The sequence below is a fragment of the Diabrotica undecimpunctata genome, chromosome 1, assembly GCF_040954645.1.
Source record: "Diabrotica undecimpunctata isolate CICGRU chromosome 1, icDiaUnde3, whole genome shotgun sequence".
Taxonomy (NCBI): Eukaryota; Metazoa; Arthropoda; class Insecta; order Coleoptera; family Chrysomelidae; genus Diabrotica; species Diabrotica undecimpunctata.
This window is the reverse complement of record NC_092803.1, coordinates 42,194,480-42,218,878: the sequence shown is the minus strand read 5'-3', so window position 1 is coordinate 42,218,878 and position 24,399 is coordinate 42,194,480. Positions and strand designations below refer to the sequence as shown.

General features: G+C 33.7%; 1 protein-coding gene across 2 annotated transcripts in view; it reads right to left on the bottom strand.

Annotated features, from left to right (window-relative positions):
- Positions 1–563: 563 nt before the first annotated feature.
- The window catches only part of LOC140448643 (uncharacterized), a 69,179-nt gene continuing 45,343 nt past the window's right edge, over positions 564–24,399 (bottom strand). For both annotated transcript variants that reach the window (XM_072541745.1, XM_072541754.1), the window contains 4 exons: positions 22,995–23,635; positions 17,665–17,765; positions 15,085–15,278; positions 564–10,252 (listed from right to left, as the gene is read on the bottom strand). In XM_072541745.1, coding sequence (XP_072397846.1) covers positions 9,907–10,252; positions 15,085–15,278; positions 17,665–17,765; positions 22,995–23,635 — 1,282 coding nt within the window. In that variant the 3' untranslated portion in view covers positions 564–9,906. The remainder of the gene's footprint in view (positions 10,253–15,084; positions 15,279–17,664; positions 17,766–22,994; positions 23,636–24,399) is intronic.

The following is a 24,399-nucleotide window of genomic DNA, read 5'->3' as shown; positions in this document are numbered from 1 at the left end:
ACGTGAAGATGTAGAACAAAATCCAACATTCTTACTGAACATAAAATACAGGAAGTTAAATCATTTACTTTTCAAGTAATTGGAATTAAATTTTAAAGCAACTGTTTGAGGTTCACTGATCATCCCTTAATTACATATCAGTCTCCATAATAGGTTTTGACTTTATCAATTTATTGGACCTGTATCAGATGCCCCTAGGTTCCAAAATTCTGGAATGAGTATTATGAATAAATGGAAGATGTACAATACGCCAATTGGTATAGTGGGCAGATTTAACTGGATATAAATATTTCCAAATTACAGATAGAGCACAGATATTAGGCAACAAATTTTATGAAGGAAAAAGTTTTGTTTTATATTGAAAAAAAAAAGGAATTTGCAAAGCCTTACTTTTTTTGTATAATAAATAGTAAAGTTTATTTAATACATTTTCTTTAGATATTAATGACCTTTAAATAATAAGAATGGCCGGTAAATTAATATATAAAATATTTTCTTAAGCTGAGGAATTGAAAGATATTTTTGGATTAAATAAAAATAAGAAAATCGAATTTAAGATTTTATTTAAAAAAAATTGTCAAATGTAACAAATAGAAATTCTTATTTATCAAAAAACTACTAACTATGGTAACTATTAAAGAAGTCATTTCTGCTTTTTTTTATTGATTTAAATAAAGTATTTTGAAAACAGCTTTCAACTTGTCATATAAATAAACAATTTAATAACAATGACAAACAGATATTTGAGAGAAAAACTGATGCCGCGAAGAAACACTTTTAGAAAATTATACTTTTTTACTTTGTCTCTGTTATCAGATGGATTCATTTTAATCAATATTTCTCTTACTACTTATACAAGGTTAAAGGTTCAAGAAATGAATACACAGCAGATCTTGTCAAGAAATAAATGTTGAATACTCTAAAGGTACGTTTAGATCTGACACTTATTACATGAAATTTGTGTCAGATAAATCTTTGCTAATTTAAACAGAGAACAATTTATATCGGCAATATATATTTCAACTGTCGTTCTTTTACACTATTTGCTTTACGAATTTGGTATATTGCTTTGATATCATGATTTTTCAAGCAAGTATTTCGAAATCAGCAGGCTTCATTGTATTAGAAAATTAGAAAACTTTGCTGGATCCTAAATAATGAGCACAGCCGTTAACTGATTGTAGACTTGGTATTCTTCAGGTCTCAAAATCCACTCTCGAATTGACACAGAACGTTTTTTATTTCTTTTTATATTTAGAATAATTAAACATGCCGTGATTTTACGTTTATATAGATGTTTTCATAATACCGAGATAAAATAAACACTTTGTAAATAAAGATGATACAGGTTAGAAGTGTCAGTGTCAATTTCTAGTAATTTCTCTCAGTATATAAACACGAAAGCGAATTTATGTCTGGCACTCGACATTTATTTATGGAGATAAGTGTCAGATGTAAACGTACCTTAATATCTACTAGATATACCGCCATCTGGCAGACAATTTTAAAAAATATGTAAAGCTTTTTTAGCATTATGTTAATACAAAATCGAAGATCTTTTTGATGACTAGTGGGATTTTACCAACACTTGAATTTTTATGATACAATTTCTTGTTAAAAAATATTCACAGATCTATATAAATAGCATCAATAGAAGACAGATCATTTTATCATGTCTAAAATATGAGTACTTGATTCCGTTCCAATATTTTTTTCTATTTTGAAGATAAATTTGAAGCAAATATATATATATATATATATATATATATATATATATATATATATATATATATATATATATATATATATATATATATAGCTTCAGTACATTGTAATGGTGATTCCAAAATATGTCAAAATTTGCAAGACAGTACTGCTTCAGAAAGTAGAAAATAACAAGCAGAACCGTTAGTCCCCTTTAGAAATAAAAGAATTAAAATATTAAATCATGTTAATACATATGCATGCTAATAATGAATACATGCTAATAAACTTAACTTGTACATATAAAAATAAGTGTATGCATAATACATTATTGATCCTACATAATGAACCTGTAAAAGTTGACTATATATAGGTAACTCTTATCGCGTGACTAACTAGCTGTAAAATTGAACTAGCTGTATAATAATTATAAAGATAATCCAATAAACAAATCTTATCTACACGCTTGCTTGCACCCCCTGGCATATATAAGCCCATACTAAAATTATCTGTCTTCCAAGAAAGCATCCTATCTAGCAGTAGTCTTTAAACGTTTCCATCTCGTCATTGTAATTACAATTACTAGTAACTCCATTTTTAAAACCATCTCGTCATTGTAATTACAATTACTAGTAACTCCATTTTTTGTACGAAAATTATTCTGTCAGTCTATGAACTCTCTTGATTCCAGAGTCTACTAATTTGAGTTGGCAATTCTGGAACTCCATCAGTTTTTCATGTGATTATGCGCTTTCACTGTTGTCAGTTATTTACTAAGTTAAAATAGCTTCCCAGACTCTATATCGTATACTTCTCATTAAGTTCATCAAATTGTAATTTAATAGTCATTTTAGCTGTTAATAAATTCATTACTTATAAATTACTTAATTTTTTAAAACGTGGAGTTATCACGTTTCTTTGTGCATATTGTTAGGTTAGCGTATTAGTATTTATGGGTAGGCATAGGCCCTTTATATCATAGAAAGCAATAGGGAATTTTAGATTCTTACAATTTTGAAATACTCAACTAGATGTGAAAAGGCCTATATTTTTGTAAGCAAATAATGCTGCTTAATATAAATAAAATATAATATAATATAAAACAAAACATTTTTAAGCGTTTTTACCTACGTCCAAATTTGATGTTGGAGATACTGTTATTACATTATATTAAACAGTAATATTCATTTTAGAATGTCTTTAAGAAGAAAATTAATACTACAAAAGGCAATTATACAAGAATTAACCAGTATTTCACACGAAAATTATTTCTCATCAAGGAGGTCTCATTTTTTCTTGGATTTCTACTGGTATTCAGGCTGGTACATTACGAAGAGCAGTTAAATAAACTGCATATCCATCAATAGGTATGAAACTAAAGCCGCTATAGGAAACTAACATTTTAACATTATACAGTTAAACATGAGGGTAACTTATCATCAGCAGATGCATTTTTTTGTCTATAGAATTGTATGTCCAGGAGTTAAATGATAATTTATCAAACATTGGAGTTAATACCTATGAAATCCAAAAAGCTAGTCAATCGCACCATATAAAGGACACCAGTATAAAAAACCAAAATACCGGTAGGAAGACTGTTGACTAGTGGCGGTTAGTCCTAAAGGGCCAAGGTGCCATGGCACTGGCTCTGAAAAACATATTGATCGGAAAATATATTGATCACTAAAAATACTTTTGTTATTACTATTTTTTAATACCAATGCATTATCTACATATATTATTTACCATTACGTAATTTAATCTCCACGAAAATACAAATAATTCAAGCGAGTTGTCAATCCGAGCCCATTTTAATATGACTCGAGATTTGACTTCAAGCGCATAGGAAAGGGTTAGACGCGGGCAGCTTACGGACGGTGCATCGATACGAAAAATGGAATGATTCGGAGCCAGGCAAACTTCGACCCGAGTGTGTTTTAGAATGTGACATTGCTAGTGTATTAAAATGGTTTTCGCTTATCTATAAGGTTTTAGTTACGTTTGAAGTGTTCGATTACGAAATCAAAGTGTTTGCGCTGTTTAAATTTTACTGTTTATTATTGGAAAAAATAAACAAAATTAGCTGTTTGTTAGTGAAAACTCACTCGCTTGAGGAGAAAATTCAAATCAAGGAACTTGATAGATTACTTCCAGATTTGAATATAACAATTACGCAGAAAGCTTTAACATATAGCTCTTCAAATTTTAAAGGCCGTGTAAGGAAGTTTAATAGAAATATATATATTTAAAAAAGAGCTGGATTTGTGGATGTGATCAATAAAATACATTTTTCTGTTTAGTTTGTATTTTGTTTGTGGGCAATTCTACATGGGCAAGACATGGTATCATTGATTTAGTGCATATTTACAAAAAAATAAAAACTCATGAAACATAGCAAGAAACATACGAGGCATGTTTTTTAAGTAAGTACCGTTTTGCGATTCCGCCGCCGCAGCGCTACGGTCGGCGTTCCGCGCATGAGCGCTGGTTACCTACATCTCTTGTCTACGCACTGACGCCATTACAGTCTGATTCTTCATTGTACACTTGTTTACTCCAGTGTTTAAGATGCCTCCAACAATCGTGAGTCACGCTGATTGTGAAGTACGGGCTGTTATACGATTTCTTAGTGCTAAACGCGTAAAACCGATCGATGTTCATGGTGGATGGATCGATGGAATGGTAAGGAAATGGGTGAGAGCATTTAAAGATGGCCGCACAAATGTGCATGATGAAGAACGGAGTGGGCATCCTTCGGTCGTTAATGAAAATTTGGTGCAGAAAGTGGACGAAAAGGTGAGAGAAAACAGACGCTTTACAATTTCATCATTGTCCGACTGCTTTCCTCAGTATTCTCGTAGTGTTTTATATCGCATTGTTACCGAGAACTTGAATTACCGGAAATTGTGTTCACGTTGGGTTCCAAAAATGTTGACGGATTTGCACAAAACCCAACGTTTAGGCAGTGCATTGACTTTCCTTGAGCGGTACCACAGTGAAGGTGAAGATTTTTTAGACCAAATTGTTACTGGTGACGAAACGTGGGTGGCCTACGTCACACCAGAATCGAAACAACAATCCATGGAATGGCGACATTCATCATCACCCAAAAGAGTGAAGTTTAAGCAAACAATTTCTGCCCGGAAAATCATGTGCACAGTTTTTTGGGACAGAAAAGGAGTGTTGCTAGTGGAGTTTCTGCCTCGTAATGAGACAATCAATGCAGCGTCTTATTGTGAGACATTGAACAATCTGCGTCGTGCAATCCAGAACAAAAGACGTGGCAAGTTGAGTAAGGGTATCGTTTTGCTGCATGACAATGCCCGTCCACATGTGGCTAATCAGACCAAAGATCTCATCAAATGATTTAAATGGGAAACTCTAGATCATCCTCCATACAGCCCTGATCTGGCGCCCAGCGACTACCATTTATTCCAGCACTTGAAGAAACACCTGGGCGGTCAGCGTCTTCAAGAAAACATTTGTGATGCAGTGGTTAACAAGTCAGGCGGCAGAATTTTATCAGGAGGGTATTCAAAAACTGGTGCCACGTTATGACAAGTGCCTCAATATTCACGGAAATTATGTAGAAAAGTAGATTAAGGTACAGGCTTTCATGTAAAAATAAAATTATTGCCATATCTTTGCACGTCTTTTTTTAATTCCAAAACGGTACTTACTTAAAAAACACGCCTCCTATAAATACTATTTTTAATTTCTCTGTGCTCGGAAAATCAACTATAATGACTCAGTTAAGTTCGGCTTATAGACAAAATGTTATTATGCATAACAAAAAAGTTGATAAAAACAGGTATATTTTAAACATTATTATAAACTGTATAAGATTCTGTGGTGCATTAGAATTAGGATTGCGGGGTCACGATGAAACGGAAGAATCAACCAATAAAGGAGTTTTTCGAGAAATGATAGATTTTAGTTCTCAATTAGATACATATTTAAACGATTAGTTTAATAAAGCAACAGTATTTAAAGGCAGCTCTAAAAGTATACAAAATGAACTATTGGACTTTATGCTTGACGTTTACCATGATGAGGTGACTAAAGAAATTAACAAATCAAATTATGTAACTGTAGTTGTCGATGAAACCCCAGATGTCGCTACCGAACTTTAGTTCATTATATTACGATACATTGCCTCCAATAAGCCAGAAGAAAGATTTTGGAAATTTGTAAATCTTCCCGGACAGAATGCCATTCCAATAGCAAATTGTATTTTAAATGAAATTAATCCTTTAATCAGTGACGCGCCACATAAGTTAATAGCGCAAAGTTATGATGGAGTGCGGCTTTAATTAATGCACATGTTCAAATTTTTTTTTGTCCATTTAACTGGGATTTGTTCTTTCTTTACTACATCACCTCAAAGAACAAAGGTATTGGATGAGATAGCTCATAAACGATTACCACGATCATCACAAACTAGATGGAATTTTCAATTACGTGAAGTCAATACAGTTTATGAATACCGAAATGAGCTGATACAAGTCATGAATATTTTAGAGAATGACAAAAGTATTAACTTAAATTCAACGATTGAGCAAGCCGGTGCATATAAACTTAGATTACATAATAAAGATTTCATATTTTGGTTAACAGTTTTTCATAAAACCATGCCACATGTAGAAATAATTTTTAAGCAACTGCAGATGACCCATACTAACCCCATTAAGGCTAAACAAGATCTGCAAAAATTTGAAAAGATAATGTCCAAGAGTCGTGATGAAATGCATACACTTATTGACCAACCAGATTCGGAGCTAGTAGAAACCGATAAACATATTCCTCAAAAAAGACGATGTTGTCCTTATTCCGATATATATTTTGCAATAAATAAAAAAATAAAAGCATTGGCAGTTTGTGATTCCATTTTACAACAGATTAGGACTCGATTTACTTTTACAGGACATCTGGTAGCTACCGAATTATTTATGAAAGAACATTTTAACGAATATCAAAAATATTTCCAGACAAATTACTCTCTGATACTGTTGACGTATATCCACTTATAGAAAAAAACGTTTAAAAACAGAACTGTAAGTACTATATGAAAGAAGAACTGCAAACATTTCTGAAGCCGTTCCTCTTTTATCACTACTTTTAAAGGAAGAAATAATATCTACTTTCCAAGAAATTGTTAAGCTGCTGGAAGTTTTAGTGGCTACGCCTATGTTAGCATCCGAAGCTGAAAGATGCTTCTCTATGTTGAAGAGGATAAAAACTTTTTTACGCAACTCGATGAAAGAAGAAAGACTAAGTGCATTGCGAATTTTATTAGCTGAAAAAATGTTTCTCGACAATATTAAAGACTTTAATAAACGAGTTATTGACCGTTTTGCTAGTAAAACAGAACAAATACTAGATTTCAAATATGTTTCAAAAAAACTTTTATAGTTTTTATTATTGTTTATGATTTAAAAATACTAAGTTCGCACGTTACCCCTAAAATTTTTAACATTTTGTTAGTCTTGTTCTTGTTGTCGGTTTCTTATGACAATATCGTTATTCCTTGCCTTATTTTCGTAATTCTTTATCCATGCAGTCATCTAATTTTAACGAAAGTGCCAAAAAAAAAATCTTTTTTCATTTAGTACCCGTTGACAAAAAAAGGACAAAAAGACTACAAGTCAAAACATATACCTAGAAAATTAATAAATCAAAAGAAGCTATAAAAGTGGGAAAGTCATACAAAGAGAAGAAGAAAACAAGAAGACTAGAAGTATGATGTCAAAGAAAAGGAAGTAATCGGTGCATTTGTAAAAATAACAACAATATACAATGTACATTATTACAGTAAGAGGATAGACAAAGAAATTTTGATGCGTTTTGGAAAGATGAGAGGGAGGCCATGAGATATGTCAAATTTATCACCAAAAAGATTCAAATAGACTTAGCTAGAAATAGGAAAGGAAGTGGATATAGCAGAAGGAATTGGTCTTATTAATATTATTTAAAAAAAGGGACATCTGTTATTAGAGTTTGCAAAAAGATATTTTTACACACATTTATCACATGGCGAGTAAACAGCTTTGAACTGAATGAATGAAGATAAGGACTGGGAAGCAACTAAGACAGAAGAAATCGATAATAACTTAAATGATATTGAAAAGAAATCTGGTCTATTACGTAGAAAGATAAGAAAATCAAAAGAATGTTTTGAGGCTTTTCTACTCAGTACAGAAATAATACCTCTAGAAATATATTGAACCAGACTGGAATTCTAAAAGACAGCTCTACTTGTTTTATGTAGAAGACTGGCGTTCGTAGAATAATGTTAATACAATCTCGATGGAAGTCTTCTCAAATTTTCGATGACTAAAATTTAGGTTTGTTTAAACCCCATCATGATCTATGTGATAAATGTGAGTCTTACAAGTGTGGAAATTTTAATATAAGTAATTATGAAGCCTATATATTACGAAAATCAGAAGCTAGAATGCCTTATATTTACAATGGACTTTCAAACCCTATCCATTGTCCCAAAATCTAGTGTCTACTACGTACTATAACAATCCAAGCTAGGTGTACATAATCATAGCTTTTTTTATTTAAAAACTAACGATCGGCATTGTTTCCTTTGGAATGACATAGAAGGGGATTTACCATCTAATGGCTTTGTTAGCATTATTTCTCATTTTGTGTTATGCCTGGTCCCTTTGCCCAGGGATAAGGAAAACTTGTGCATTTTCCAGTGATGATTGTGCCTATCAAAAAAAGACGTTGTAATGTTTGCAACGTCCTATTAAAAATCTCTTGCAGTAAGAACGTTGTCATTGCACAAAAATACTTGTAGGTTGGGCATACTCAGATGGAAGAAGGAACGAAGGCTACAAAATAGGAAGATCAACGTACCAACAGGCTATGTATTCTTGCACTCGAAGCCAGAAAATCTCAACGTTCACCAGGATTCCATCAAATTTTTTGTAAATAAAAATTGTATTTAAAAAATTCTTTATAAAAGGTATAATAATATAAAAGAACCCTTTCGGGCTACTTTACAGAACGTTTCCGGAATTAATATTCCATCATCAGTGCTTTTACAAGGTATACATGAGTGAAGTCACTAAATATACGGGTAAAAATCCTTTAACTGTTGTTAAATTAGTTTGAAATTACATTGTTGCTGATAATATAGGCGTTTAAGTTTTAAACGGAATTCACTTCATGGCAACGTAAGACTTCCAAACTGTCCCGATATGAAGTCTCTATGAGGACCTCTACGTTGCTAGCTAAACAATGATATTTAAACTCGCTCATGAGAAGTTTGTCGTTCGGAGTTACGAGGAATGTTAATTACAATGACGATATCCTAACATTACGGCAGAAACAGACAATGTGTCAAATTTGCTGTCAAACGTTCAGCATTTTTAGACCCGGTCTTTTTCAAAAATTAGGTTAGGCACAACTGGCACTTCAGAACCACGTCAGTATTTGTCAATAATAAGGAAATATATAGTTTAAATGGTAATAAATGAAAATATTACTATTGGAATAGTGTATTTTACTTTAGTATTAAGTACAAGGCCTTTTTTTAAATCGTGTCGTCTGTATGTCAGCTTGTCTGTCAGTCTGGGTATATAAGTCTTGAAACATGGTACATATGATATCCGGATTGTGCTCAACAGCAAAGGACAAAAAGATAGATATTATAAAAACAAGAGAGTATTCTCTTTGCAATTTGATTTATCACAGTTCGAAGGTAAAAACAAAACACATACAATTTGTTTTAAAATCAGTTCTTAACGTAATGACCAAAGAACTTAGTCCTTCAATGAAGTGTGTCAAAATTAAAAGAGAATCTAACCTAGCATAACCTACAAAAAGTGTAGACCGAATAAAACGATCTAATCAGTATGCCTCATTCTACAATAGTTACTATCTAATATCTGAATGAAATTTAATACAGTAATATAGATCAATCGTTCTTAATATAAGAAGAAGTTGGACTTTTGACACACACTTTGGGTGTGTCAAAATTAAAAAAGCGAACTATTTTAATGGAAATAAGCAACAATTGAAGTTTAAAATAAGTTTATTGAAGTTTCAATTTCCGCTTCGGAAATCGCTATCAAAATACAAACATGAATACAAAATTATTGAAACGTCAATAAACTTATTTTAAACTTCAATTGTAGCTGATTCCCATTAAAATAGTAATTATATACATATATATTCGAAACAGCTTCAATCAGATTCATTTTCAAGTTCGAGATCCATATCACTATCCAAATCGGAGTATTCCACATACATAGGGTCATTTTCGTTCAAATCATCCAACATTTCATCGAATTCTTTGGGAAATTCCAGAATTTTCTTAGGTTTATCGTCGTCGTCATCTATAGATACCTTATTGATGTCATAGTGTATATTCCTAGCCTTCTGCTTCGACAGAGTCAACCTGGGCCAATCGACCTTGTTAAATTTCGTCAAAGTCACTCTCACTTCTGGGCCTGTGGACATATGCTCCATTTTGTGAACATATTCGAAGAAAATTAGTTTGAGGGAATAAGTTTTTTCGCCTTGGGTTGCACTAAAAAAAAATCTCATATAATCAACTACAATTTATTATAGTACAAAGTATGGCTGTAACATTATTGGGATTTATATTCAGGGTGTTTCATTAATATGTGGAAATATTTAACTACAATTTTAAAAATTAGTTGAAGTTTTATTTAAATATTTAAAAAAATTTTTGGTGATCTGGACCAACGGATCTGAATGCCTTAAGAGACACAGGTCAATAATCAATGTTTCAGATTAATTGGATTATTACTGATGAAACTAATATACCGAAACATACTAATAATAAAGTATTAGCTAAAATAGGGAGTTGTGTATATTATATCAACAAAGACTAATACGAGAATTAGCGAAAACAAAATTTTACTAAACCCTGGCACATCTACTAGGTTCAATTCATATAATGGTACATTTGCTACTGTAGATCTCTCTTTATGCAGTCCTTCGCTAGCTCTTTTATTATATTGGGACACATTGAGGTATGTATATGAGAATGATAATTTCCCTATCACAACAGCCATAAACACTAATCTATGATAAATCAACTCTTCCAATTCACCAGACATGGAAAATAAAGTCAGCTGACTATGATTTGTATCGAACACTCATAGAATAACAAACAAACAACTTTAATTTAACCAATAGCGCAAACCAAAATCTTAAATTATATATAATATAATTATTATTTCTACAGCAACAATTTCAGTGGGAAAAACAAAACCGAGTAAAAGCAGCCAGTCCCTTGGTGGAATAATTAAATTGCACAAGCACTCACTTTCTCTAAACATACTAACAAAACTAACAATAACCCTTTAATGTTTAAAAATATCAGAGCTCAAAGCAGACAATTAATCAAAAAAGGAAAACGAGAAAGTTGGAAAAAGTATGTGTCTTCAATAAATTCTTCCACTCCCTTAGGCAACATATGGAACAAATTCCGCAGAATAAAAGGGACAAAATACTTCCGAGGTGTAGATACTCTATAATAAAAAAAATGCATCCAGACAAGAAAGATATTCCAGAAATACTAACAGATATAATATGAACTCAATTCTAGTGATTCCAATTATAGCATATCTTTTCTAGAACACAAAAACCTAATGGAGTCTTCAAATATACAAATCACCAAGGATGACAATATAATAAACAAACCTGCAGTCTTCAGAAATTAGAATTTGGTTAAGTGTAAAAATATCCACCGTCTTTTCTTGCGAAATCTTCCTCTCAATGCAAAACTAATGTTAGTTGATATTTTTAACAATATATTTATTCACAATGACTTTCCTGATCTATGGTCGCAGGCAACTATAATTCCAAACCTTAAATACAATAAACCAAAATACGATCCAAATTCTTATCGCCCAATATCACTCAGCGATACATTCAGCTGTACCTGAATCTTTTCTGCACAATCAAAAACTTATTGCCGTATTTTTTGATATATGAAAAGCTTTTGCCACAACATGGAAACATCTTATATTAAAGACACTTTAAGGTTGGAGTGTTCAATTCAATTCAATGAATTGCTCTTCTTTATTAAGAATTTTTTAAAACGAACTTTTCGATTTAGAAAAAATGGATTTACATCTTCCAGACGAGTACTTCAAAACAGTACTAAAAAAGGATCTACTCAAGTCCAACACACTTTCCAATTGCAATAAACAATATCATCATCATTCTGGCTTTACAACTCTTCGTGGGTCACAGCCTACTCAAGAATTTCTTTCCAATCTTCCCTATCTATCACCTTCCTTCGCCAAGCACGTAGAAATAGTATTTTAAGTCAAATAAAGCTACCTGTATTTACTAGCCTACACGCAGATGACTTGGTCATTTATCTAATAACAAACAATGTAACTCTGGGATCACATATATTACAAAATATCTTACATACAATTGAAAGCTGGCCTCAAAACACGGGTTTTATATTCTCTGGTGAAAAGACACGTTATTTAATATTTATCAAAAGAAAAAATTATCCAAATTTTCAGATTTATCCCGAAACAGACAGAAGAAATAAATTTCTTAGGACTTTCTTTTGAACACAACTTAAAATGGGAGAGCCACATAACCAATCTGCAATGTTCTTGTCAATCCAGAATTCTTCTTCTTCTTCAGATGCAAATCCACTAATGGATGTTAGCGATCACATTTTCCATTAATTCTCTATTTCTTGCAATATGTATCAGAGATTGTATGTCGTTAATCCCTGTCCATTGCCTTATGTTTCGGAGCCAGGACATTTTCTTGCGTCCCATTCCTCTCTTGCCTTCAATTTTACCCTCGATTATAAGTTGGAGGAACTGGTATTTTTCATTTCGCATGATGTGACCTAGATACGTCGTTTTCCTTTTCTTGATGGTTTCGAAAAGTTGGCGTTCTTGGTTTATTCTTTTAAGGACATCTATATTTGTGATTTTCGCTGTGCATGGTATTTTTAGGATACGGCGATAGAGCCACATTTCGAAAGCTTCTAATCTGAAATCCAATCTGAGATCTAATCCAGAATTAACCTACTAAAAATGCTGTCAAATACCTCCTGTAATGCTGATACAACAACCTTAACTCTATACAGATTATTATCAAGTAAAACATATAAATATCGAGTGTCCAGTATACAAGAACGAAAGGACTCGTTTGCCCTTAGTGGCAATTTAAAAAATGTGCTGACTTCAAATTTACAATCGTTATTAAATTATCTCAAAATAACTAAAATTTATACCAAAGTATTTTTATGTGTCGTACTGTCTGTGCATGCCCCCCGGTAATAATCTTTAGTCGTTGATGCGGGTATAATTGTTTAAATAAAAAAAAATTCTGGAGGACGATGATTTCGAGACATCTGCAGAGGAGGCTGGGTAAACGAAAAGTGACCAAAAATGGAAAGCCCAACATGAAAGCAAGGTTTAACGAAGATTGCAGCAGAAAAAAGCTTAGACTCAGCTGAAAGTCAACTTATGATAATTATAAAAGTGTGAGAAATAGAGTAAATACAGGAATCCGAACAATCAAAAGACAGTTCTGGGAGAAATATTCTACAGATATGAAACATGACTTGTACGGAGGTCAAAAGAGAATATGGGGTAAGTGTGCTACGAAATCATAAAAAAACTGTTAACGTATGTACGTATAAAAACAATCATAACAGAAACTTGGAAGAATTATTTCTACACTCTATATAGTAAACCGCAAAGACGAGGTTGTATAATTGGAAAGCCAAGTGTACAGAAGACGAACAGACTTAAAATCAGACTATACCAGCGCAAGGAGTGGATAATATTAATAATGAACTGCTCAAATACGGAGGTATTTAACAAGAAGAAGTCATAGAATGGGCAATACAGAATTTAAAATAATTTGCTATGCTGATGATGCGGTGATAATATTTGAAGATGAGAACAATCTACAGGGAAATACAGGTTTGAAATAGTAGCAAAAGAATTAAATATGATTATCTCTGTCCAGAAAACACAGCCTATGACAATATCAATAGAGCTCAAAAGATGTAAGTTAGCAATTTATTATAAAAGTGAGGAGCAAGTCATGTCCTTCAAATATCTAGGCGCTAATATTACAAGCAGTAGACATCTAAAACAAGAAATAAAAGCATAAGCGATAACAGTGGCTAGTGCCCGGATTTCTTCGAGATGTAATATGGAGAAACAAATATATGAGCATCGAAAGCAAAACACGAATTCATAAGAAAACCACTACCAAGAAAGACAGAAATAAAGACCTTAACACACTAACGTGTTTTTCTTCATTTACGGTTGTAAATCGTATTAAACTAACGGAGCGCTAAGGCCAACATGTGCGTTGCAGATGATTCACTCTTCACGGTTACCATACAGGCCATTTATTGCAGTAACAGCTTGTCATTTATTTTGTATAAAGATATCGTTACGGTCAAAGTGTTCCTCGAATCTGTAACGTATTGACCTTTTATCTGTTAGTATGGCGAAAAAATTTAATATTTTCGAAGAACAACAGTATTTGAAAAGAATATACGATATCATTGATATGAGTGATGAGGAAGTAGGTGATGCCTTCTAAGTGACGAGTGAATTCTGAAGACGAGAGTATTTTGGCTTCATCAGACTCGGAAGATTGTGAAAAAGAAAGATCGATTGCAAAAAAGTAAAACCTAAAAATGCAGAACAATCTATAAGCCACGTAGATGAAATTATAAATAGTGTAGTGTTTCAACATAGTTGTAACAGGGACGCTTTGTTTTGGATAATTTTGCAATGAAAATACGATAAATGTTATTAGTTTAACGTTATATTCCAGTTTAAGAAAAGAAAGAGCACATATGAACCAGTAGAACCCGACTATAGTAGTCATTTTTTTCCGAGCGCTCTAACTTGAAACTGTAATGGATTTTTTGAAGAGCGCGGCTGGAACTTCGTTCGGCTAGCTGGAACTTCCTTTCATTCTAGTCGGAACGAAAAATAATCTTTGTTTAAGACATTCCTGTGTTATTTATTGTGCGTGTCTCCTGTGTATTATTGAGATGCATTCAGACAAATTATCTGCACCAGCCTTAGGAATTAATATCATCAATGTAATGAACAAGATTTACTAAAGCTGTTACTAAAATATTCGTACAGTAGGCTTCATTTAGGAAGAACCAGCGCAGATTCTCATTTTCATACAGCTTTAACTCTAATGATACTAATACCGATCACGGCACGACACTACACCGATTAAGAATATCGCTCATCAACCACTACTTTACAACTTCCTAGCTACCGATTACTATAATTGACGATAATACAATGAATACTATTAAAGATAATTGTTGGCAACCTATCGTCGCGAATTTTGTTAAAATCAACTTACCTAAAATTGAACACATTTCTCATTTTCAGCGATATCTTATAATCTTGACAGTCTATAAGTTTGATGCTTAACGCTACTGTTGTTTCTGTTTGGGACCAATACACTTCCGGTGTAAAATAATCCACAGCCGGGACGGCAGTAATGGCAGGTAGTTCGTTGTTTCCGCTTAAAGCAGGTTGTGGTCCCAATATAAGCTAAACAAAAATGATTCACCAATAACTTTGAGGCACAAAAAGAGGAAAGTAGCAATAATGTAATATTACTGTAAATAAGTATAAATTTGAAGGATTCAACCGTTACTTGATGGAAGTTCATTTTATCAAGTATCAAAATTTTTGTTTTCAACACTTCCACAAGCTTTATTATCACTACAGCTGTATCGGCATAGTGGCGTTCTCAAGTGATCTATTTTTGTTATACACTTTATAGTCTTTAAATAAATAAGTTGAGAAGGGGAGAACTGTTTGTCTGAAGTTGGTCATTAAGCATTATGTATGTGTTTTTTAATTTCTATACATTCTAATAATGATAAATTAAGGCCTTTACTTTTAATGTGAAGATTTTGAAATTGGTTATTAAATGAATGATTATGATCTAAAAGGTGAAGTGCGTACGTAGATCTGTTTTTTATTATTATTGAAAGCCTTTTTGCGTTCTGCTACGTTTGTAAAAGGATCTGCTAGTTTGACCGATGTAAGTTTTTGGGCAGTGGCCACTTGTAAGTTTGTATATACTACTGTGTAAGTGCTTTTTTCAGTGCACAAGGCACATGCTAATACAGGGCTGCTCTCTCCATACTGAACTCCATGTTGAACAAAGTTGATCACTGGAGTTTGATCTATTGAGTGTTTTTCTTGTCGAGATTGGAACCAGCACTGTCTTCTGTCTACCAGCAAGTGTCTATTTCTGTGATAGTTGTATCATTGAAGCAATGGCGCTGGTGGTTCGTCTATGTCTTCAATTAGTTCTTTAAATTTCTTCAAAATACCACTACTGTCTTGTGAATTTTCAGCAGGTGAACCGCCGGAAGCTTGCCACACCCTTTCACTGCTTCTTTAGCTTTAATGCTTTTGATAGTGTTTCTCCCAGTTAACTTGAGTGTCTGTTGCAGCTCTAAATCTAACTCCATCAGCGAACTCATCGACAGCCATGTCTTCGATTACAGTTGGAAAAGCGAATCTTACTAAACATAGATATAAGTGCTAAATTCTTGCAGTGATTCCCCAGGGTTTTGTCGGCGGTTATTGAGCTGCGTTCTGTAGAGTGATGGCGTGAGTGTCTTTATCGCCAAATCTATCCAAGTGCTCACACTGGTATGCAAAATTTTCTTGTTTATCTTCTGGAACGCTTGGAAGTATTTTCAGAGCGTCACCAAGCAACGAATTAGTAAGTAAAGTAGTCTTTTCCCTGAAAACTTCTATCCATTTGTGACTTAAATTGACAAAGATAGTTCGCCCAAGAAGTCTTTCCATCATAAGTGGAAACTTTAATCCTAGATGTTATTGGACTGCTGTCATAAAGGCTGGCTTCATTTTTTGATGGCATAATTGGCCATTTGGCAGTTTCTGTTTTAACACGTCGGACTTGGTTTTAATTTTCTTCACATAGCACCCGATGTCATCTAAGTATTCTTCCAGTTGTTTTTCAGTTGCCTTCAATTTTTTCCAATATATATATATATATATATATATATATATATATATATATATATATATATATATATATATATATATATTGGATATACATTGAAATACACTCGCGATCATAAAATCCGGGTAACCTTGAAAATTTCAAGTTTCTTGAATATATTTGCATCTGGTGCAGTAATAACAATTTTTTTAGGCTAATGTATTTTTTATTTGTCATCAATGTTTGTTTTGAAAGAAAAAAAAAATGGTTTTTTATTGTTTTTATTGAAAAAGCAGAAAACAAACCAAATTGTTGATAAAACAGACATCCGGAGAAAAAAAATACAGAACGTGGTAAAACAGTGGAATTTCAATGACTAATACCGTGTATTGCCTAATCTTGCTCTAATAACCTATTGCAGACGACGGGGCATACTCTCAATTTGTCTCCGGATGTTGTGGTATGTTATTCCACTCTCTCACTAACAGATCCTTAAGCTCCTGTGCGTTGTTAGGAGTAGGTGTATGGGTTTGAATACGTTTTTTCAAATCGTCCCAGAGATGTTCGATGGGATTCAGGTCGGGAGACCTAGCTGGCCAGAGCAACCTCGTAATTCCAACCTCGTCCAAGTATTGCATACTGATCCTGGCAACGTGCGGTCGCGCGTGGTCCTGCATAAAAATCACCAAGAAACAAGCAAAAAAAGAAAATGAGTATTGGTCTACCATTCACCAATCCTGATTCGTCACTTTAGTGAAATGGTATTTAGTATTGCGCAAGTAAGATTTCGCCTGCCTAAGCTAAATATCCACTGTAAGAAACATTTATCTGAGAAGTACCAAAAAGTCGAACTTTTACGTTTTAGGCGGTTTTAAAACGATTATTTTTAAAAATCTTTTAATCTGTACCTAGTTTCGATCGCATGAACCTTTGTATATAAATCACCATTACCTGTTTCAAAAAGTCGTCTAATTCACCATACACGACCAATTCCATTTCATCTGAGTCGTAAGCAAACTCACCCTGTCCTACTCTTCCGCTTGTTTCAGGTCCTAAAACATAAATTAATCATTTAAAAAAAAAACAGATACTTCCTGAAGAATGTAATGTTAAAATCCGACTAACTCGAAAAATGTATAATATAAGAATAAGACTGAGATTACTATATTCCTTTTCTTATTATTATTACTTGGCGATGAAAAATGGCAATTGTAGTTTTGGAGTGCACATCGCGTAAAATCCAAAAGAACAAACATTGGATGTTAGGAGAAACCTTCGAATTAGTAAAAAATAAGACTTGCTACAACAAAAACAGGAAACTGCATTCAAGAAATAGAGGAGCTAAGCAGGAAAATAAAATGTATGAGTATCAGGGATAAAAACAACCATATAAATAACGTACGTGAAGAACTGGAGCAACACGCAAACCGCCATGAAAGTCATGGACTATTTAATAAAGTTAATTATTTGGTCCGAGAGTTCAAGCCATTCAAGATCATAATTGAGAAGTAAAAACAGACATAGAGAGCATTGCACAAACTTGGCAAAATTAATGCTCAGAATTATACAAAAACACTTCAAAAGATGCATCAGTGTGAGAACACAAGAAACATGCAATCAAGGAATGAGACGCAAGTGTTTTGAAAATTTCAGCGCAAAATATTTGTGCAGATGAACGGTCAAATCAGCTCCGCAGGTCCTTTAACCATGAATTCGTCTGTGCCCTAGGGACCTGTTACCCCGTATTTTATCCTCTATTAAGAGTCGAACTATGATCTTTTACCTCTTAATAAATGACCCAAATACTGTACTTTTCTTCCTTTGATTGTGTTTAATAGTTCTTTTTCCTTTTTTCTTCTTAATTTCGTTGTTGGGATCTTTTGTATCCATGAAATTCGCAGAATTCTCCTACAGGCAAACCCATTTTGAAGTATATTATCTATTATTTTTATGTTTACGAGTCAATTATCCAACTTTCGTATTCACAGAGTAAAACAGAGAATACTGAATACTACATAAAAGCAAAACGGGTAAAACGTGTATAAACAGGGATATTTTTAAGATTGCTATAGTCATTAAGCATAAGCATATGCTCCAACCACGGAAAGCTCAGAGCAGGAAATAGAAATATTCTATGAACAATTGAAAAAATTCCTAAAACATACCAAAAAAACAAGAAGTGAATATCCTGCTAGGGGATTTCAACCCCAAAGTAGGCAAAGGGGGTGTTGGCATACTGTGGGACACTTTGGACTAGGAACGCGAAATGATAGAGGAGACCGCCTTGTTCAGCTCTGCCAGAAAACGGATAGTGCAATAATGAACACTTTTTTTCCAATTACCACCTCGAAGACTCTACAACTGGAAATCTCTAGCTGACTGTCCAAAAAAAAATGATTAGAAACCAGATTGACTACATCATCATCAACAAACGATTTCAGAATTCCGTAAAATCATAGAAATACTAGACGAGCACAACAATCTGCTCTACGAAAATGAAAGAATACTTGAGAGATGGGGGCAATACATGGAAGAATTATTCCAGGAAGAGCAAGAGACATAAGTCAGTGTTTCTGGATGTTCAGAACCAGAAATAACACTCAGTGAAGTACCATATGCAATAAAAACACTAAAAACCAATAAAGCACCTGGACCTGATAACATACAAGCTGAAATATTGAAACTATTTAAAAACAACCAACTCAAACTCCTAACGAGTCTACTGAACAAAATTTATGAAACTGCAGAATTTTCTACAGATTGGCTAGTTTCACCTTCACCCCTCTGATGCTCTGATTACAGAATTATAAGCTTAATGAGCCATGCACTCAAAATCCTTCTTTCTGCTATTCACTCTCGCATATATAGAAAACTTGAAGAAAACATTAGCAGTGTTCAGTTTGGGTTTAGATGCGGACTGGGAACGCGAGAGGCCCTATTTTCCATACAAGTATTGATGCAAAGAGCTCGAGACGTAAATTTCGTAGTCTACGCATGCTTTATAGACTTTGAAAAAGCATTTGACAAGCTGCAACATCAAAAATTACTTCAGATACTGAAAGAATCTAGTATTGACCAAGATGTACGCCTAATTAAAAATTTGTACTTACAGCAAAGGGCAACTGTACGAGTACACGTAAAACGCGGAGTATGTCAGGGCTGCATTTTATCACCGACGTTGTTCAATACTTACTCGGAAATGCTGTTCCGGGAAGCTATTGATGGTTTAAGAGAAGGTATAAAAATGGTGAAATCATAAACAATTTAAGATATGCGGACGATACGGTTTTGATTGCTGATAATGCGGAGGATCTGCAAATATTAATAGACCGTGGAGTGGAAGCCTGTGACAAATACGGCATGAAATTAAAATGTAAGAAGACCAAAATTCTTGTAGTAAGTAAAAACGACGTAATACAGCACCAATTCACAGCTAATAATGAACCCTTGAAAATAATCGACAAAATTACATACCTTGGATGCAGCCTAAATAAGGAATGGGACCACTCACAGGAAATAAGGTGTCGCATAGAAAAGGCGAGAGCTGTCTTCAATCGCCTCAGGAAGATTTTATGTAATATGCACCTGAACATTGATATAAGAACACGAGTCTTGAGATGCTATGTATTTTCTACCCTTTTATAAGGAGTCGAAGCCTGGACCTTGACGGAGGCAACATCCAAATGATTAGAAGTCTTTCAAATGTGGTGCTACCGCCGCATGCTCAGAATTTCCTATATCCATCATGTTACAAACAACACCGTGATCCAACGTATGAATAAAGATCTGGAAATTATGCGTATCGTGAAATCAGAAAGATGACATACTTAGGGCATGTGATGCGCAATGAGAAGTATCAACTAATTCAACTAATTTTACAAGGCAAGATAGAAGGCAAAAGATCTCAAGGGCGCAGAAGGACATCGTGGTTGAAGAACATCAGAGAGTGGGCAGGAATGACTACCATACATCTATTTAGAGCAGCTGTCAACAAAGTTGTATGGACCAACGTGATTGCCAACATCCACAGAGGATAGGCACCAAAAGAAGAAGAATAGTCATTAAGAGCGTAGGCGCAAAATTTCGGGCCAATGCTTTTTAAATGCAATCATTTTTATCGAATCCTGAGAAAACTAACAAATATTTTTGAAAAATTTAAACGCAGAATGAAAGATTACATTATTACCGAGGGCCGAAAGTCCCTTAGAATAAACAAAAAGTTTTTTTGAATGAGATATTTGAAATTAAAAATCACACTAAATTTTCTCTTTTTTTTTTCACCCCTGTAACTTATTAAAATAAACATTACAGAAGATTTCAGGGACTTTCGGCCCTCAGTAATAATGTATTCTTTCATTCTGCGTTTAAATTTTTTAAAAATACTTATTAGTTTTTTTAGGATTCGAAAAAAATGAATGCATTTAAAAACATTGGCCCGAAATTTTGCGCCTACGCCCTTAAGTGGCAATATTATAAATAGAGCCATCGAAAAAAAATCGTAATTAGGATTTGATGTGAAATTACAGGGCAATTTTTAGAAACAATTTTTGTTGATGGCTCAATAAGTTGTTGGCACGGTAGTCACTACAAGTTTTATTGTTTCTTTTCTTGGGTATTCTTCTTTCAAGTGTATAATGTCGTTATCCCGGACGTTAGCAATCAATATAGCAGACTTGTTTTATTTTGTGCCATATGGGAAAGCTGTTCAACACTTCTTATGTATGCCTCTGTTCGAATGTTTCGGAGCCATGATTTTTGTTTTCTTCCAATTCCTCGGCGATCTTAGATTTTACGCACAAGTATCATTTGGAGTAAGTGGTATTTTTCTCCTCTCCTTTTCGTGTATTGGTAGTTCTTTGTACGAAGAATATAGAGTTCTGTGCAAAAGGGAACTGGAAAAGCACAAAATCAAAAGCAAATGTTAGTAAAGATAAACTGAAACTATCAAAGCCTGAACGAAGACGAACGCAACTGTAATTATGGACAAAAGTCAATATCGGGAGAAAATCCAAGATTTGGTCACAAATAGACCCTATGCAAGCTTTTAACAAATTTAAACCGGTACTATGTAACCGCAATCCTTCCTTCAATCTCCGCTACAGGATGGTTAAATGATATGTATGGTCCATATTGTTATACGGCATGGAAACATGGACGTTAAGAGTACCTTCCATTAATAAGTTGGAGGCCTTCGAAATGGACGTTGCGAAGAATGTTCCGCATACCATGGACAGATAGGGTAAGCAACGAGGAAGTCTGAAGAAAGGCAAATACTGGGAGAGAACTACTCAATTTGATCAAGGTACGAAAAATTGGATACCTCGGCCATATTTTGAGAGGAAAAAAATACGCAATCCCCCAACTAATCATCCAGGGAAAGATTGAAGGCAAGAGAGGAGTAGGTCGCAAACAAATGTCGTGACTACGGAACATAAAGAACTGACAGGCATAAATAACACTGGCGATCTTTTGCATGCCGCAAAAGACAGACGTCTGGCCTTAAGATAATTCGCCAACGCACTATAGGTGCACGGCCCTATAAGAAGAAGAAGAAGGACCCTACACAAAACTAAAGAAGGATGCAACCAAATCACTGCAAAACAAAATATATAAAACACTGCATAAAGGCTAGTAGTAAGATAAGCAAAAATACATATTTGTATTAAAAACTTACATTATTCTAAGAAGGTTTAAATTAAAAACTGCATGAAAACTAACTAACAAAATAAGACATTATTTTACTATAGATAAAATGTATGTCCACGAATTTTTTTCAGATTTTTTTAAGCAAAGGATCGCTCAGGATTTTTTTTTTTTCAAAAAAAATACATCTTTTACGATATAGGACCACTGGGACCACCTAAGTGTCCTAAATACCCTTCTACTTTGATGTAATTTTAGATTTTAGGTTGTTGTGAGAGAAGAATTATTTAATTCTGATAAAATTTGTATAGGATGTTTCAATGCAATCTCTCTCTCTCTCTCTCTCTCTCTCACACACACACACACACACACTCTCTAGGGGCGGAAGCATCATCGTACGCTTGGCACGTGAATGATATAGATTATATTTTAGTAATATTCATTTTTTGACTGATTCTAATCAATTTTTGTCTCAGTCTAATAAAATATAAATAAATATGTATAAATATAATATAAATATTTTGTAGCTCAGTAACAAATTAATTTTACGCAATTTTAAGTGTAGTTTGATATTTTTAAGAAAATCCCATTTAGATTGTTAATAAAATATAACATAATCATAAACCTATAGTACATACCGTCCTCATGCAAATGTTGTTGCAGCTCATCGGTTTTGTTACAGATATACGCCATTGTATCCAGTTCTTCGTCGGACTCGAGCGATTCAACTTCAACTACAGGAATTTCAAAATCAGTGAATTTTTCCTTGGGGTTTTCAAGTGCCATACCACATTCAATCAGTAATTTATTAACTAGGACATTTTTATCTCCAAATCCGTCTTTAAAAATGACGGCATATTTCACTGGAGTAAGCGAATCGCAGTTTTCCTTTTCGTAAACTTGTACATACAGAGATCTGAAGATATCAGTGCCTGGTTCGAAGGCGTAATTGTAGAAAATATTGGTAACTTCTTCGTCCCAAGTGTCTCCTAAGAGGTTTATTCCATACAAACGACACTGGATGCACTGAAATGGAAGTTTGGTGACGAATACGTCTTGGATATACTTCAATTCTTCTATAGGAATAACAGACTCGTCGCCGAAATCTACGTAGAAGCATAAAGCTCTGTCTTCTTCCTTCTTGAGGACAATCACGCGACCGTATTCAATCCCTCCAGGATCTTTGGCTAGGTAAACGCCTCCGGCATTGACTTCTTTGAGTTTCGGGTAGTTCGGTTTTTTCAAACTTTGTTGGATTTCGTTTTGCAAACGATATAACCTAAAAATATAAAATAATTTTTAAACATAACATACATATATATATATATATATATATATATATATATATATATATATATATATATATATATATATATATATATATATATCTACCAAAATTAAGCACCAATAATAGGTCACATTTGGAAGTGCCAATAGCTCTCTCTCTCTCTCTCTTTCTCTCTCTCTCTCTCTCTCTCTCTCTCTCTCTCTCTCTCTCTCTCTCTCTCTCTCTCTCTCTCTCTCTCTTTCTCTCTCTTTCTCTCTCTCTCTCTCTCTCTCTCTCTCTCTCCCTCGCTCATAGTTAAATCTTCCTCTCTCCCTCACTCATAGTTAAATCTCCCTCTTTCTTATTCTTTTGGGTGTAATGGTATTTTACATTTTTTGCACAAAAATTGAATATTTTTCTTGCAAAGCCCACAACGTGATTGTTTTTCTTGATAAGCAATTAAATGGTTCATACAATCATATCTTGAATGTAACCTGCTGGGTTACACCGTGCTGGGATTCCGTCTTGTTGGAGAACGCGTTTGGTATCTTTTTTGTAGGTTTCTGGAAGTTTGCAAGCTATTGCCTTCTAAATTCAAGCTGATCAAGGCTTCCTCTATCTTTTCGGTTCAATTGCCACGCGTTTTGAATATACATGTCAATTCCATGTATTGTTAGAGGAAAGTACCATTTTTACTTCTTATAGAGATCCGGTAAAAGCTAAAGTTTTGGTCACAGCGGTCTACGCCATCTATAAAAGAATTGTATTGTTTATAT